The sequence below is a fragment of the Phodopus roborovskii genome, unplaced genomic scaffold (genome assembly GCF_943737965.1).
Source record: "Phodopus roborovskii unplaced genomic scaffold, PHOROB, whole genome shotgun sequence".
NCBI classification, from domain to species: domain Eukaryota; kingdom Metazoa; phylum Chordata; class Mammalia; order Rodentia; family Cricetidae; genus Phodopus; species Phodopus roborovskii.
Window position 1 is genome coordinate 51,499,100 of NW_026126407.1, and position 13,011 is coordinate 51,512,110.

At 46.5% G+C, this 13,011-nt stretch overlaps 2 protein-coding genes across 6 annotated transcripts in view; one reads left to right on the forward strand and one right to left on the reverse strand.

Moving 5' to 3' along the window:
* Ubn1 (ubinuclein 1) overlaps positions 1-6,740 on the forward strand; it is a 30,708-nt gene extending 23,968 nt beyond the window's left edge. For 3 of the 4 annotated variants that reach the window (XM_051181352.1, XM_051181351.1, XM_051181353.1), the window contains 3 exons: positions 2,079-2,322; positions 2,558-2,647; positions 4,509-6,740. In XM_051181352.1, the coding sequence (XP_051037309.1) occupies positions 2,079-2,322; positions 2,558-2,647; positions 4,509-4,558 (384 nt within the window). In that variant the 3' untranslated portion in view covers positions 4,559-6,740. The remainder of the gene's footprint in view (positions 1-2,078; positions 2,323-2,557; positions 2,648-4,508) is intronic. The other variant, XM_051181354.1, reaches the window with a different exon arrangement.
* Positions 6,741-6,876: 136 nt separating this feature from the next.
* The window catches only part of Ppl (periplakin), a 48,306-nt gene continuing 42,171 nt past the window's right edge, over positions 6,877-13,011 (reverse strand). The window contains exons 20-22 of one of the 2 annotated variants that reach the window (XM_051181350.1): positions 12,267-12,383; positions 11,734-11,826; positions 6,877-10,351 (exon numbers count right to left, since the gene is read on the reverse strand). In XM_051181350.1, the coding sequence (XP_051037307.1) occupies positions 7,691-10,351; positions 11,734-11,826; positions 12,267-12,383 (2,871 nt within the window). In that variant the 3' untranslated portion in view covers positions 6,877-7,690. Of the gene's footprint in view, positions 10,355-11,733; positions 11,827-12,266; positions 12,384-13,011 lie in introns of both variants that reach the window. The other variant, XM_051181349.1, reaches the window with a different exon arrangement.

The following is a 13,011-nucleotide window of genomic DNA, read 5'->3' on the forward strand; positions in this document are numbered from 1 at the left end:
CTTGCCAACCTGAATAGTGACTGTGCACATCAGTTTTCAGAAGAAAAAAAATGGTGTGTGTACACATGTGGTAGAATGAGTGGGGGCAAATGTGTGCCATGGTGTGTTAAGGTTAGTCTTCACCCTTTATCTTGTTTGAGACAGGGTCTCTTTGTTGTTCACTGTTGCATCAGGCTAGCTGGCCATTGAGTTTATAGGACATATCCTTTTATGGATGCATCAGATTATAGACTCATGCTACCACACCCAGTTGTATATGGAGTATTGGGATTTAAACCCAGGCCTCAGGGCTGAGGCTCTAGCTCAGTGATAGAGTATTTGTCTAGCATTTACAAGACCCTATATTCTATCCCTACTACTGCTACGACAAAAAAGGCAAAAGGAAACCATTGACGTAATGTTGCCGTGACAATACATTATAGGTTGATTCTTTAGCTCAGTTGGTAGAATGCTTGATCAGTGTACATGAAGTCCCAGCACACAAACTAGGCATGGTGATGCATACTTATAACCGAATGCTGGGAGGTAGAGTCATCAGGATCAGAAGTTCAAGGTCATCCTTAGCCACATAAAAGACCAGTTTGGGCCTATTATGAGACCCTGTCTCAAAAATAGAACAAGGACTTCTGTTTCCTGTGAGCCCTTGGTTTGCAACCATGCTGAAGATAGCTATCAAACTTATGCTTTTGGTGACAATCCATGATCTTTCTGAGGTGTCTGTAATCTGTCAAAGCGAGATAAGGGCATATAGTGTGATAAGCTGCAACTCAGCTCAATGAACAAAACCACACACACACACACACACACAAACACTCGACTTTGCCTCCTGAGTATTGGGATTAAAGGTGTGTGCCACCATGCCTAGTTGAACAGGACTTCTTTTAGTTCATTTATGCTTTAACTTACTTTAGTATCAGGGTTCATGAATACATACTAGCTAGTTTCATTGAAAGTTTGAGTATGATCTGGTGCAGTTAGATTTCACCAGCCACATTTCACCATAGTGCTACAGTGAAGCTTTCCAATTAACTTTAAAAGGCCATCGATGGGACAGAACTGTTCACTTTCACGTGAACATGAATATGTGGGGAACCATTTTCAGTTGGATCTTTTTAAATGAGAAACTTGCCATACTGTCCATATTCATGAAAGCTTTGGGTGGGACCCAGGGCTCCTCTAGATTTTAAATTCATCATGAAGATAACTTCTTGGCTGGGGTGGGGGTGGAGTTTGTTTGTTTGTTTTGTGTGTGTGTGTGTATGCTTAATTATAAGTGTTTTGTCTGCATGTGTATCATGTTGCATGCCTGGTGCCCACAGAGGCCAGATGAAGATGTTGGATCCCTTGGGGCTGTAGTTAATACCATTGTGAGCCATCATAATAGGTGTTGGGAATCAAACCTGGGTCCTAGGGAAGAATAGTCAATTTTTTAAAACTACAATGGCTAGGCAGTGGTGGTGCATGCCTTTAATTCCAGCACTTGGGAGGCAGAGGCAGTTAGATCTTTGAGTTCTAGGACAGCCTGGTCTACAGTAACAGTAAGGGCTACACAGAGAAAACCAACAAACCAAAACCTCAAAGGTCTTCACTGAGCTATCCCAGTCCATATATGTGTTACATAAATTTATGTAATAAATTTAAATTAATGTATATAAATTTATTTTATATTTATTAGTTTGTATATGAATTATGGATATCCACATGGTATATGCATTATATATAATAACTATACATATTATTTGTTTGTTTTTGTTTTTTTGAGACCGAGTTTCTCTGTGTATCCTTGACTGTCCTGGAACTCACTTTGTAGACCAGGCTGGCCTCAAACTCAGAGATCCTCCTGCCTCTGCCTCCTGAGTGCTGGGATTAAAGGCATCTGCCACCACTTCTGGGATGTCATACATGATATATTATTTCTCTGCTTCATAAAAGAAACATATTTCCTATTTTAAAAATTATCTCTGTGCACTGGAAGCCCCTAAATGCTGGCTCAGAGACTGCCCCATTCCTCTTTTGAGTGCTGAGTAGTAGGTACTCTCATAGGTAAGGTTCTTATTGTGTTTGTGTTTCCTCTCCAGAAAGGAACCGGAGGGGCAATGCTGCTGTCCAACACTCCTTCCTTAAGCCTGCTGTCTTCATCCTATAAATCCAGCAACCCCAAGCTTCAGGGGACTATGAACTCAAACTCACTGGGAATCATAACCTCTGTCCCATTTCACGTGCTCTCCTTCAGTTCAGACTCCTCTGCCAAAGCAGGGGTCTCTAAGGATGCCATTGTTACAGGCCCAGCCCCTGGGACCTTCCATCATGGCCTCAGCCACAGTAAGTTCTTGTTTCTTGTCTCAGTTCTTATGTTGTTTGTGTGCCATGTTGGGTCCTCTGTGTGTTTGGTGTGACTGGGAGCACCCCTTTTCCTGGGAAGCTGCTTATTACCTGGTATAGCTGTTTTGTTCCAGATTGGCCCACAGGTTGCCTGGGGCTCTGAATCTCCCGAGCTGCTTTTCTGTTCTGTCTTCAATGTGTGTGTTTTGTTCTCTCCCCTCCTGTTTTCTCTCAGGTCTTCTGGCTGGCTTGCACTCCAGCCCACCCCACACAGCGCCTCTCCCACATACTGCTGTGTCCACCCATGTCCCACAGAGTCTGCCAGGTAAATGCCAGGTGGGCAGTGTGCCATGAGCCCTGTGGGCCATAACCCTCCACCCTTAGGTGCTTTGCTGTGGCGCTTTTAGCCATCTCTGCTTCACCATCACTGTTTTGTATTTGCTTTGTCCTTTGAGGCTCTTTGGCTTTGAGTTCCAGAATAAAAGAAGCCTGTACTACCAGAGGCTTTTCCTGGTTTCCTTTTGGAATAGCCACAGAGTCTGACTTAACCTGTGTGACAACAGTATATGGTAGAGCCTGAATGTGAAACAGGTACTCCAACTCTTAATATGTATATAAAGAGAAGGAAGATAATGGTGGCTATTGTCCAAAGGTTAACCAAGCACTTTAGGGCCTTCATAGTGAAATACTAAGTACCTGCCAAGCATTGTCAGGTGGCAGATACTCTTTGAAAGGAATAAATATTCACAGGACTGGAAGGGAACATAATACATGACTGTGAGAGAGTTAGTATGGACCAGAAAGAGAAGCAGTTTTCAATCTACCCTGGTGTAAACCTTCCTTTAAAACAGATTTGGAAGCATACCAGGAATGAAGCAAGTGTCTCCTGACTGAATGGTGCTTGTAGAAGTAGGCAGCTCTAAAAGCCCTGGGTACATGTATTGACAGCTTGAGAACATGAGAATGGGGAATATTTGCTGCAGGCAGCCATCTTGTAGTAAGTGGACTGATCTCACTCTGTCCTGATTCCTGGATTCTTAGATATAGGAACCTCGTGGGATTTTGGCTTAGGAGCCTGATGAGAACCTAGTGTTTTGACCTAGTGTTCTTAACACTTTACACTTGTTCTGAAAAGAACTCAGGGCTGTACTTGGGAGAGGAGGGCTGAGCTTAGGGATCATGGGGAATTGTATAGGGCAGAATCGAGGGCTATGTGTGCCTTTGACTGCTCATGGACAATCTGGGCTCACAGCTCCTTGTCTGCTTTGCGATCTGCTTGTGTGCCCCTTGTACCCTTGTCTTAAAAGCTGAGAACTCTAGTGAATATCAGAGGTCTTGTTAGGGTAAGGGTGAATTTGTAGGTTTCTTTGAGGAGCAAAGCCAGTGTCAATTGTCATTCCTTTCCTCTGAAGAAGCAGTCACATCTGAGGACTTCCTCTGCACTTAAATTAAGTGCAGTGTGGGTGGCTCCTCATCTCCTGTGTGGTGAGAAAGTGAGATGGTGCCACCTCCACTTTCTTTGGAAATGGCCCTCTTTGAGAGAAACAAAGTAATTGAAGAGTAGAAACAGACTCTGGGTCTGTGGAGTTTTCATTCAACAGAGCGGGGAGGGAGACTGGATGGGGTGGAAAAAAACAAAGCCACTTTTTGTACCATTTTCCTGTTTTCCCTCCTGGGTCTTCCAAAGCTATCTGAAGGGTTGAGGATGTATTTCATTGGTCAAGCACTTGCCTAGTATATATAAAGCCCCAGTACCACAAAGAGGAAAAGAAAAAACATTGTAGGCAATCAGAAGAACAGCTATGCAAAATAATTAGCAGGGAGCTGAGACGTATTTCTGCTCTGCTTTCTTTCTTCCCATGTGGACTTGATGCTGTTGCTTTTGCCTTTGTCCCTCTGGTACCTGAGTGCATTTTGATGGCAAGAGAATGAACATTCTGTGTGGTTATCAGGCCTTGCAGTGGCCCCTGTCATATTGCAGAGTTCTTGTTCTGTAGATAGTGCTCTTCAGCTCCTTGCCTGCACAATGCTAGTGCTCATGCATGATGCAGGATGTTGCAAGTAGTAATGCACACAGCCACTTTTTGGGGATATTTGCTACTTACCATTCCTGTGAAGTTTGTTTATGCTGTCTAGAGGAATTTGAGTGCTTAAAGAATGTTCTCTTTTTGCTTATTCTTTTCCAGATGCTTCACAGCTTCATGGGAAAGGGCCTGTTGTACCAAGGAAATTGTGACCACTTTAGAGGATGGAATCAAATGACATAGGTCTGGGAGGAAGTTCAACATGTAGGTCTCTGATCACAGACATTTGCTGTGCTCTTCCTGTCCACTGCTTTTCTTCTGGAGCAGGAATGAGTTTGAAATGGAGCACTTCTTAGCACTTCTGATGGGCCTTCAACCAAGGGGCAGCTTCTGCTGCTTACAAAGCACTTACTGACCTGGTGCTCTGGGCCTTATGGCTTTGTCGCTGGACGACATCAAGGGGCAGCTCTAGGCTGGGAAGTGTGCCTAGACTGTGTTGGGAAGCACAGTGTGCATGAACTCCTGTGGCAGATCTGTTGGCTACTGGGGTCTAGGTCTGCCCAACTCCTGGCACTTGGTGTGAGTATGTCAGAGCTCCCTACTGGTCAGGGACTCCTCCTGGCCACATTGAAATCTGGATGGTTGTGATTCCATCCCATCCTCAGGCTGTGTTTGTGCTCAAGAGGACAAGACCCAGGCCAGAGCCACAGGTGGGAGACCTTGCAAAATACTAAGAACACCTAATGTGTGCTCTTGTAGGGGCCAGTTTCTCCTCAGAACATGACAATGAAGCTCTTATAGAGAAAGAGGTCTATAGATTCAACAATCGTGGTAGGATTTTTAAAGACAACTATTTTGGGCTGTTTTCGTCATTACCATTGAATGCATTGGATAGAATGGGACTGCTCTTCACACATCACATTATAGGAAGACTTAATTCCAGTGCCTTTTTGGTGGAGCAGACTTTGACAACTCGAATCTATCCATTCAGCCCACTGAGTGGATCTGAGATGAAGACCTTTTTTAAAGCTAGTCTGTATTTAAGACAGTTTTATTTAATTGGGTTTTTTTATGACTGCACATCATAATCTGTGCTGTCCTGACTTGAAAGTCATCTGAGCCCCCAAATCCCAGGTTCCCATGAAACTACAGATCTGTTGTGTTTTTTTAGAGTTGATGCAGGTGGGCTACAGGGGAGCTCCTCAGTCCTCTTGTGTCTGAGAGCCCAGGGGTTCCAAGCCACAGGCAGACATTCCACTCTGTCTTATTAGAAATCTCTCTGGCAGAGCCACAAGACAGGCCTCTCTGTAGCATTTGTCACAGAGAGCAGGTCTGGGGTACTGGTGCTGTCTGGACAGCCAGCGTCTGTGTGCAGGGGGATGTGCAGAGAGTCTGGAGAGTGGACAGAGGACAAAGATAGTGACTGCAGAGCTTCCATCACTAGGCTACCACACTCACCCAGTGGCTGTTTCATATGGATTTGGAGGGCCCTTGCTTATCCTGTAAATCTACCACACAGTGGGTCTGGCTGACTGCCTAGCCAGACAACATTGGGGAAGGTGATCACCACTCTCTGCCCATCCAGGGTGAGTCTGGTGTGCTTTTGGTTCCTGCTGCAAGGGTTGGAACTCAGCTCTCTATTTCTGGGGAGGTGGTCACCTTTCCACCTTACTGGGAGCAAGACCTTGTCAGTTCTTTGGTCTGGCCTCTGTTCTGATTCCTTTTGTATGAAAGAACCAATTGTTTTTACATTGGGCCATGTGGATTCCTTGTCCTTTTATTACATATATTTTTTGCAACTTGGATTTCCAGTTTGTTTACAGAATAGTCTTAGGTAGTAGCAAAAAGAGCCAAAGAAGAGATTTGTATAGCTGAGCTCTAAGCCGAGCTGAGGCCGCCAGCAAAGCTGAGCAGTGGGAACTCTCCAGGCTCCTCTGCCCGTCAAACAACGGGCCCCAGCACCCCACCCCTTTGGTGCTCCCTTCTCCCCATGTGCCACTGCGTGTGCAGCTAGAACAGGATGCCCTCATCTTTAGGAATCTAGCGATGCCTCTTGCCTCAGGGAAACGTTTCTTTGATGGGGAGTTTATGAGATTTCTTTTCCTTGTTTATGCTTTATTTGTGGTAATGAAAGAGTGAGTGACTTAAACAGCCATGGCCAGGGAGACCTGCAGCCCGGCTACAGCAGAGGGTGGGGGTAGAGAGCGCTCAGTGGGATGCAAGGATTTCTTTGGTGGGTGTAAGGCTCTGAGCACTAAACCAGGCATGGCCGTTTCTTAGGTGTGAGAGGGGCTGTGGCTTTTGTGCAGCAACTATGGTTGGTGTTAGGGGGTGGTGTGGAAATTGTTAATCTTGTATAAAGCAACACAATAAATTGTTTTGAGGTTTCCAAAATGTCTTTCCTCATTCTTTTGTTTTTATTGTATTTGTAAGTGATTCTTCAGTAGATAGGAGCCCCGATGTATGGAATGCCCATTGTGGCTGAGAGCCAAGGATCAGCCTCATATAAAGGAATCATACTTACTCTGAGTTAGAATCAAGCCACCAGATATTTATTTTCATGCCATAAAGTTCCCCATCACTTCCCATTTTCTTACTAATACATGAGATACAGAGAAGCAGAAATTTGTTTGATTAACAATCAACTTTCGTATATCTAAATGCCAGTGAGATAATGAGGACTTGTAAGGTACTAAAAGTAAGGCTACCATACCATCCATTACTAAGATCTTTTCATTTCAGAACTGGGAAATAGTTGTTGATGCCTGTCTTTTTGGCACATCCTGGCTAGCTTTCTAGCACCAAAAGCCAGGCATTATGGATTCTGGACACATTTAGAGCCCAGTCTGTCTCATGGGAGGAATGACTACTGAGCAGGTACTGAAATGGTGAGGAGGGTCAGCAGCCCCAATGACCCAGTCTTGATGAATAGAAAGAGGTAGAAAAGAGGACTACTGCTCTCAGCATTACTGTGTGACATGCTAAAAAGCCCATGCTGTTTTTGTGAGTGTCTGCAATATTTTCTTGTGCTGTAGTTTCCAGTTACCAGCTCTGATGATGGAGCACATAGGAAATGGAAAGAAAATATCAAGGTTATTAAATCATCAGAGTGGGAGCATGTCACTTACTCAGACTGGATAATGCTGAGCTAAGAGTTGCCTACCCAGTTGGTGTCTGTGCTGGTATTACCATAGCTGCACTGTAAACAGCCTGATACAGTGTAGATAAAACACTTAGCTCAAAAGCCTGCATGAGGACTGGGGAACAGAAGACACCCAGGAGGTTGCTGAGTAGGAGTAAGCCAGCCATCACCCTCCAAGAAGAGCCAGGCAGAAGAGCCAGGCCTACTTCTGCCCAGAAACCAAGACTGCCAGCTCCTGAATGGACATATCCTTGTTGACATAGCGGTCATACTGAGCAGAGGTTAGCCTTCCACTACGCAGAGCATCCTCAATAGAGAACTTCTTGCCAGACTTTCTGTCATGAATCACTGATGACTCTCCATTAGGGCCTTTCACTGATATCTCCTCCCAGTCGCACTCCTGGCTTCTGAGCTTCACAAACATATTCCAGTCGATGAGCCCAGCCCGGTGGGCCTCCTCTGGAGACAGCTCGCGGCCTGTGTCAGGGTCAATAACAACTATGGAGCGTCTCAGGTGGTTCTCCCTCTGCTCTCTCTTGACGGCCACAGAGCCCAATCGCCTCTGTAGTTCATCTATCTCTAGATCCTTGTCTTTGGACATCTTCTTGAGATCATCCAGTTCCTTCTCTAGAGTCCACAGCCTAGAGTTGAGGTGGGTTCCAGAGTCTATCTTTGTAATGTTCCTCAGATCTCGAGTTTCGGTTGCTGCCATTTCAATCTCTGACTGTAGTCTCCGTGTCTCCAGCTGCAGGTTTTGCCGCTCTAGCTGCAGCTTGTGGTTTTCTTCTCTTAGGAAATCTAGTTCCTTGGAAGACTTAGAATTGTAGAATTCTAACTCAGATAACTTGGCTTCCAGCCGGGTCATCTCTATATCCAGCTCCCTCTTGCTCCGGCTTTCCTCTTCCAGGCTCTTCTTGAGCCTCTGTATTTCTTGTTCAGTGTCACCTTTTTCCACCTGGACACTCTCAGAGAAGACCACCTTTTCCTTGATCTCTGTCTTCTCCAGGTTAGCCAGCTTTCTACGAAGAGGTTCAATCTCGCCCTCCAGTAGCTGTCTCCGATGCCGCTCTTCCTCCAGCTGGGCTCGGAGCAGGGCATGCTCCCTAGTCTGCTGTGGGTCCTGCTGCAGCACCACCTTCTGTGTGTGGGTCACCTTCTCACCAGCTTTGGCCTCCTCCTGCTCCAGTGCAGCCAGCCGCTGCTGCAGCCTCTGCACCTCCAGCTCAGCTGCCCTGCGTGCCTGCCGCTCACGCTCTAGTTCCTCCAACTGCCTCTCTAGCTCTGCTCGGCGGTGCTGTAGCTTTCTCAGCTCCACATAAAGCTTGTCGATCTGTCGCAGCTCAGCATCAATGCTGTCTGTGAAGGCAGTCACCTCAGCTCTTAAGTCTGGCTCATCTTCATACTGTACCACCTCCTGGCGTACAACCCTTTCCTTGCCCTGTGCCAACTCTTCCTCCTTGCGTCGGATCTTCTCTTCCTGGGATGCCCGCTCCCCTTCTAGGTCCACCTGTTTCTTCTGTTCTTCTGACAGCTTTATACGAAGTGACTCTACCTCCTTCTTGGTTTGGGGGTCTTCTTGGAACTGCAGGATCTCCTGGACCACCTCTCTAGTCTGCACCTGCGGCTTGGTGTCCTTCAGGGCCTGGATCTCCTGCTTCAGCTGGTAGATTTCCAGGTCACACCTTTCTATTAGCCTGGTCTTGTCCATGATCTCCTCCCTGAGCCGCTGGAGCTCCTGCTCGGTCTCTGGGTCAGTTGTGTATCTTATGACCTCTTTGGTCACCTCTTTGACTTCTACCTGTGGCCCACGCTTCCGGAGGGCCTCCAACTCACTCTGGTAGCTCTTCAGCTGCTCCTCAGCAGCCCTGAATTTGCGCTCCTGTTCCACCAGCTCCAGTCGGAGGTTGGCCACTTCACTCTCTGCCTTGGGGTCTGGTCGCACGATCTCTCGGACCTTCTCCTGTACCACCACCTTGGCATTCTCCTCTTCCAGTGCCCATATCTTTCTAAGAAGCTCTGTCTTCTCCCGCTGGCCAGTGCGAGCCTTGGCAGCCTCATCCTCATACTGGCGGGTGAGTTCATTGACCTCCCTCCCTATGGCTGCATCTTTCTCTACCTTGAGCACCTCCTTGACGGTGATCTTGCCTTCTGCCATGGCCCGTTCTTTCTCCAGTCTCCTGAGCTTGGCCTGCAGGAAACTCAGCTCCTCTTCCTGCCTCTCCCTGAGTGTGCCCTCTTGCTGGTGCTCCTCTTGCAGCCTCTGGTATTCTGCCTCCAGCTGAGGGTCATTCTGCAGCTTTACCACTTCCCTCTCAGTGACCTTCTCCTGCACTCTGCTCTTCTCAGCAGCCAGGGCTGCCACACGCTGCTGTAGGAGGAGCACCTCAGCCTCTCGGGCACCTTTCTGTCGCCTCAGTGCCTCCAGCTCCTCCCGAAGCTGCAGGACCTCATCCTCTTGGGCTCTGTCTGGCTCAATGCGCAAGACCTCCTTGACTACATACTCTTGTCCCCCATCCCTGGTCTCCTGCTCTAGGGACTGCAGCCGAAGCTGTAGTGCTCCCAGCTCCTCCTGCAACAGCTGGTTCTTGTGTTGTTCATCAGCCAGGTTCTGCTGCAGCTGCTGGAAGCTCTCTTCCAGGTTGGGGTCTGGCACCTTCTTCAGCACCTCCTTCCTCACCAATGACTCTTGAGGCCCCTGATCCTTCAGGGTTTGGATTTCCTCCTGGGCACTCCTGACCTCATTTTCCAGCTGCTGCCTTCGCTCCATCTCCTCCTCCAGTTCCTTCTTAATCTTCCATGTTTCCTCTGTGCTGGAGCTCACCTTGCCCCCTTGCAGGGTCTCATGGGTCACTCCTGCTTCTGGCTGCTATGACAAAGAAGACAATGAATGTCTGGTTAGAGATAAGTAGGTCTCCTCACCTAGAACAGGTCAGGCTATTGTCCTTTGATCTTCTGGGAACTCCACTAGTCTTCCCAGGTTCCTTTTACTCCTTTAAAAATTGAACAAGGCAAAATTTTGTAGGCACAGAGGAGTTTGAAGTGACACCAGTCTCCTATCTCTGCCCTGTCCCTAGGGGATATCTGTTGTCCTTGGAGACATTTTCAATGTATATTTTTAGTGACCTCCATGTTTACTTTTTCTTTCTTTTTTTTTTTTTTTTTTTTTGGTTTTGTTTTGTTTCTTTGAGGCAGGGTTTCTCTGGTTTTTGGAACTAGCTCTATAGACCAGACTGGCCTTGAACTCACAGAGATCCACCTGCCTCTGCCTCCTAAGTGCTGCGATTAAAGGTGTGTGCCACCAATGCCCTGCTCACATTTACTTTTTCTATGCAAACAGTAGTCTGTTCTGCTGTTATTGACTGGAGAGGCAGAGTACCATCTTGGCTTAAGGTGCCACGTCATTGCTTAATAGCCAGCACACTGCTGAGGAGTGCTGAGTTACTGATAGTTTCTTGATATGTCAGATAATTCTGTCATAAATGTCATAAGGTCCTAAAAGGTAACTTTTGGGACTGGAAGGATCAAGTCCTTGGAAGCACAAGGACTTAAATTCTGTCCCTAGCACTGATGTGAAAATGTTGGGTGTGGTGTGCTAGTGTGTATGAACCTATAATCCTTGCACCAGGGAGGTGGAGACCGGAAGCTCCCTGGGGCTTACTGGCCAGCTAGTCTAGCTTAATTGATAAGTCCCAAGCCAATAGAAAACCTTCTTGTCTCCACACAAATGAGCATGTACATGCACCTGCATATATGTGAATCCACATATACAAACATACCATTAAAAATAACTTTGGGGGCTAGAGAGATGGCTTGGAGGTTAAGAGCACTTGTTGCTCTTACAGAGGACCCAGGTTCAGTTCTTGGCACTCACATGACTCACAGCCATCTGAAATTCCAGTTCTGGGGGATGCAATGCCTTCTTCTGACCTCCTTGGGTATCAGGCACACATGTAGTACACATACATACAAGCAGGCAAAACACTCATTAAAAACAAAAACAAACAAACAAACAAACAAACAAAAAACCCCTTTGATAGGTCCTTAGCAAATGTCTTTTGAATTGGTATGGAAGTTATTCCATGCTTGTGTAGAAGGCTGGCTCAGGCTAGCATTTGCATTGGTCCTTGTCAGAAATGTCAACAGAGGACACTCTTTCCATTCATGGGCTGTGTCTCTGAGGCAGAGAAGTCTTTTGTTTCTCATCTTGTAGGACAATCTGAAGTAGTTCTGACTAAAATGGATTACCTGTCTCAGGAGATTAAGTGCAAACTCCAAGTTCTGCAGTCTCTGTCTGTTGATGGCATTAACTTCTGTGAACTTGGCAGCAAGAGCAGCTTCCTACAGAGAAATTTTAGGAGAGCAGTTAACAGGTAAGCTAACAGGTTAGAAGAAAAATAGAGCACTTGGGCACAGGCTAGGAAGAGCCTGGCAAGTGGGGAAAGGAGTGGTACTTCCCTATTCCTACCCATAGCTCCATCCATTGGTGAAGAGATAGACTCAAAAGACCCAGGTTGAGTCTTGGTCCATGACCTTTGAGAAAAATCTTTCAAAATATTCTTTTCACATGTGTTGCAGGATGTATTGTTCTGCACTACAGACTCACACAGGGGAGCAAGATGGGAGTTTCTCGTGTGTCTGGCACTGGGCCAGAACCCCTACCAGGCTTCCTCTTAGGAGTTTTGCTATTACTGCCCAAAAATGAGTTCTTCCTCCTCTTCCATGTGTATCACAGAGGCCTGTATCCAGAGAGCCCTTGGCAGTCTGCACTCACAGCTTACCTCTTCCTTCACCTTGGCAGCAGGAGACTGCAGCCTGGCTCTCTTATTCACATGACTGTTCCGTCCATTCTCCAAGTCTAGCAGGGACCTCAGCTTCTCTGCTTCAAGTTCATAGTCCTGGGTAAAAGAAAGGCAGTGCAGTAATCAGTTAACAGCAGCAAAGAAGAAGCTGTAATGATTTATGCTCCCTCTAAGGATCTTGACCTGCCCTTGGCCAGGAGCCATTTTACAATCTTGCGCATCCTCCTCACATCTGTACCTGAGCCGGCTGACAGGAGGTCCTGAGAGCTACTAAGACAGTTACATACATTCAAGAAAATGTGCCCTGAAATTCCCACTATTGCAGAGACAAACCAAATGACTCTTGAAGCTTTCCAACAGGCCCAGAGGCTAGATGCTGCTTTCTTAGTGAACACTATATCCTGAACTCTTCTTCCTCTCCTCTATCACAGACCTTGACATTTCCCATCAAGTAGATGTGATCATTCACACAAATGTTTCTGCACAGGCTTTGCTAGTTTGCTTTCTTGCTATAGAACTGTCACATAATTTTGTTTGGTGTACACTGTTCTGTTGTTTTATTTTCTTTTAGGGTAAATGCCTACAAAGAGTTTACTGTTTCAAAGAGTATAACTCTGATGATACTGTGTACTTGGTGCCATACTGTTTTGTCAAAGGGCTGGACTTAACACTTGGCTACTGCCTGTTTTCCCAGTAACCTGTCCAGATTTCTCTGCATCTCTTA